At 35.4% G+C, this 4,269-nt stretch overlaps 1 protein-coding gene across 1 annotated transcript; it reads right to left on the bottom strand.

The window, feature by feature from the left end:
* Positions 1-359: 359 nt before the first annotated feature.
* Positions 360-2,970, bottom strand: LOC106750109 (odorant receptor 13a-like; the record flags this gene model as incomplete). The annotated part of the gene is made up of 4 exons (XM_014630209.1): positions 360-700; positions 802-1,032; positions 1,192-1,666; positions 2,813-2,970. Coding segments are annotated over 4 exons (1,205 nt in total), but the record flags the coding sequence as incomplete, so codon positions are not given.
* Positions 2,971-4,269: the final 1,299 nt, after the last annotated feature.

Here is a 4,269-nt window from a genome sequence, read left to right as displayed (position 1 = left end):
GGGTGATTTCTTTGCTAGGAAATAATGGAGCATAATGTGATTTCTCGCTAATGTGATTTATGTCACGTATGGCGTTTTGGCGGGACTCTATAGATCTGTTATCATGTGTATTTCCAACTTTCAATTTAAAGATATAGTGTACATAACGCCATATAGTGCCAGCGGGCGGTTTTATATGCAACCACCTAATATAATCATTTTCTCCCAGGTTGACAATTTCGACTTAGTTTTTATTAAAATAATAAGTAAGAGAAATCCTATAGAGCTTTTGTAGGTCTCTATATTGTGGGGCTTTACCTAAGATTATTTACAGGATCATAATTCATAATTTTCTTTTTATTATATGTGCCAAATACTTTTCATGTATCTACCATTACGCGTAGCACAGATAGATAGGACATTGACGTTTTAATGATGTTCATATAGGTGGACAGATTTACCACAATGAAGTTGCCAGCTAGGAGCTTGACGGGATACTGATCCCACATCATCATGAAGACAATATTTCTTGTTACAGTTAGAGGAAGGTTGTACCAATTGCTTTGATAAATAGACAATCCGACTTCTTCCATTTGGGACTTCAAATAGTCCCCGACGAAACTGTATGCCGATAACTGTGTCATAAAGGAGCTCATCATCACGATGCTTTTTGCCAGCATACCGAAATGGCTTAATCTCAATGCGAGAATAAGTTGAAATCCTACGGTAACATATGTATATTTAATACAAGCATTTTTAAATTAAGATACCCTTTTCTTGTCAATGCTGCAAATATTGCGAATATTGAAAAAGGTTATTCACCTATTATGCACAAAAGAATGCTACTAACAAAAAACTGCATCAGCATAACATAATTGATCGTCTCAGCGAGTTTATTGGCCATTGTTATCAGGTAGTTGTGTCTCTTGACCAATGCATTGAAGCGTTCGTGGATTCTCGAACTCGTAGTGTCGAAATTGGTGAAATCGGCCTTGAGGATTTTCACTTGGCCGCAAACATGCAATGTAGCATTGAGGAATAAGGCGTCGGTACCTTAGTAAAAGGACATGTAACATGATTTTCTTAAATAATAGCATGAAAATAGTAGTCTCTTATTATTTAAAGTTCTATGATATTAATTATCGTTTTAATAAATGTTAGAATACACAGGTAGAAAGCAGTAATGACGGTTCTTAATGAATATGGCATTACCGTGATTACTGGTACTCGTAAGTATAAATGCCATAAACTCGAAAAAGCAAATTATCTTAGACACGCTGGTAGGTACATTCAAGTACTCTAAGGTGCATCTTGACGGTATCGGATATTCCTCCACTGCCACCTCGTATGTTGCATTAAGCTGCTTATCTTTGTCGTCGGTTAGAGCAGAGATTAGCGTACATAGCGCACTGGCGAAATACGAGAAGCACACCATGAAGCAGGCGAGCATTCTTCCGAAAAAAGCGTGTCGTCGCATAATGACACGCTTTCCTGTATCCTCGACCATAAGGTAATCGTTTATTGCGGAATTGTAATTGTCAGCTAATTGCTCTATATAAACGCGAAATAGTATAGTTTTCATCATGGCGAGTAGCCCACACGTAATCAGCATGAGGCTGTCTACGTTCGATCCTGCATCGGTGCAGCCGAATTGGAATTCGAGTGCCGGCATGATCACTACGAAACTCTGTAAAAATGAGCAAAAAATATACGTGAGCAAAAATATACGTTTCTGTACGGTACTTGGGTGTAGAGCTGCCAGATTGTGAAATTTTTGGATTATTCATATGATTTATAGAAATGCATCAATTAAAACGCAATATTTCTAGCACACAAGCAATCCAATACAAAAACAAGCATCTTGTGTTGCTTTATATTCATGCAGCGTAACATAAGCCTATCATCACGTGAATCACAATCCAGAAATCACACGATCTGGCATCTCTGCTTGGGTGTTAAAAAAAATTTCAGTTATCAAGGAATTTATGTACTTCATATATTTGCGTTGTTGCATAAAATTATAATTAATTATTTTCAAAACGTGCCACAAATGCGATACGTATACCTGATATTAAAGTTCCAAATGAGGGGATGTACTTAATGAAAACATAATATAATAGGATTAATTTACCTTAACATATATTGGTTATATGAAAAAAATATAATTAGGGAAAATATTTTTTTTTTAATGGTTCTTATTAATATATCACGAAAATGATATCATGAATGATAACACTATTGTAGTCGCTTTAAAGATGCTCATTCAAACTTGTTCCTAAACTTTTATTTTAAAAAATAAATACATTTTTCTCTCGAAAATTAATACTTTTCTAGAAATATTAATTGAATGTTCTTTAAATATCTCATCCTGTGCAACATTATTATAAATTAAACGTACGATTGATTTTAAGTCACAGTACTTACATCTTTCAAAGGTCATACAACAGAGGAAAATGATGCTGAACTCAAAAAATACGTACCAAGCAACAGGTGGCCACGATCCATCGTATTAGTGAGAAAACGTTGAAAACCTGAAGCGGCCAAACGCCGATCGGCCACGTTAGCAATTTGAAGGGGGTCATCGCATACGCGATGTCTTTATTCCATTTTTTCTTCGCCATCGGGCCGAGCAAAATAATGACTATTGCTTTGTTGCCGATAATCCGTAATATAGTCGCTATATTGCCATGACGTGAGTGCTCTGGCTCATTTCTTATTTAGCTGCTGCCATGCACCCACTTATGAGGCAGTTTCTGTTCTTCAAACATGTGCATTACCATGAAATATAGATAATTGCACTCTTACATTAAATTGTTGCTAAGTTAGAACTCACGTGACAACATTGTTGTGTCTCGTCGTCATATTCTTGCCAGTTGAACGAGTATATTTCTTTACTGTACACGAGTGTGATGTGTTCTTCATGGTGATGTGCAGGTGATGTGAGGTATTTGCGAGAAAACAAAAGCTCAAGTTTGTCATGGATATATAATCCTAACGATCAATATACACAGAAAAAACAAAAAAAGTTTAGTTCTTGTAACTGAATTTCGGTCATGACAACCGAAAATTTTTGTTATCTGTAGACAAAATGAAAACTCGATTGTTGAAATAGAATTAGAAAAATTCCTATAGAATATTTCTGCTGCTCAGACAATTGTACTCGGTTATTTTAACCGAGTTAATATTGCTATTCGACAAAAATATTATGTTTCTCCTGTTGGGATTTGAACCTGAAACTTCTTGGTTCCGAGACTATCATCTTAGACTGTAGGATTGTTAACATTGTTGGTATATCATATCTATGGCAGCACATGTCGCTTCGTATTCTCGGTTTAAGTATATGGTTAGGTTAACGAATTAGGTTAACCTAATATAATAGTTTAACGCATTTGGAAGGGAAAATTTCGGTTCTCCTAACCGAAAACACTTATTGATGTAAACAGCCCTTCAGCGAAAAAAGGCTACATGTTATTGTAACCGAAACTCAGTTAACTGAATATTTACGGTTGCCATAATCGAGTTAGTTTCTTCATGCATATAAAACGATAATGCCGGTTTGCCATTGTAAGAGCACGTGTGAGAGAATGAAAACACATTCGGGCCAATCGCTCTCTCATTTCTCACGCGGGTCCTTGCAATCTGGCATATAATACTCTGTATGTTAAGGTGTTTTTCAAGATGTCTGTTATGGTCCGTTATAGTGATATACATGAAAGAGAAAAATTTTCCAGTGGCGATTTGAAATCTTAGGTCTCATTGTAACAATCTTAATAATTATTGATCGGATCTTCCACTACGGTGGGCGGCAGGTCGTTGTGCTATCGTGTAGCGTAAAGACAGTCCACCTATTTTGGCATTACAAGATATCGCTGCTGTGAGCAATAAGGTTTGTAACACGTTTTGCACGGAATATTGCAAAAAATTTTAACGAAAATTGCATGTATTTCAACACCTTAAAAGAAAAGATATTTTCTTTCAAATTATGACATTTAAACAATAAAATGAAGCCTATGCCTGAAAGTTCCTTTAAATGAATGCCATAATTTGTTTAAATATTTTTCCTTTATTTTATCTGTAGAAATATTTCTTTATGGATCTAACTAATGTCAATTGGCAATACTTATTGACCAATAACCTCAGAATTTATATTTTCGGAATATTTATGATATTGAGCTTTCTGATGCCGATTGCGATGAATTGGATTTTGAATATCTTCAACTGATCACAGAAGTGTATGATAATAAAAATTGTATTGGGTTGGCAAATAAGTTCGTTCGGTTTTTTAATCGG

This window comes from Dinoponera quadriceps, unplaced genomic scaffold (genome assembly GCF_001313825.1).
Source record: "Dinoponera quadriceps isolate SergipeBrazil2010 unplaced genomic scaffold, ASM131382v1 scaffold5087, whole genome shotgun sequence".
NCBI classification, from domain to species: Eukaryota; Metazoa; Arthropoda; class Insecta; order Hymenoptera; family Formicidae; genus Dinoponera; species Dinoponera quadriceps.
This window is presented reverse-complemented; position numbering and strand designations above follow the sequence as displayed.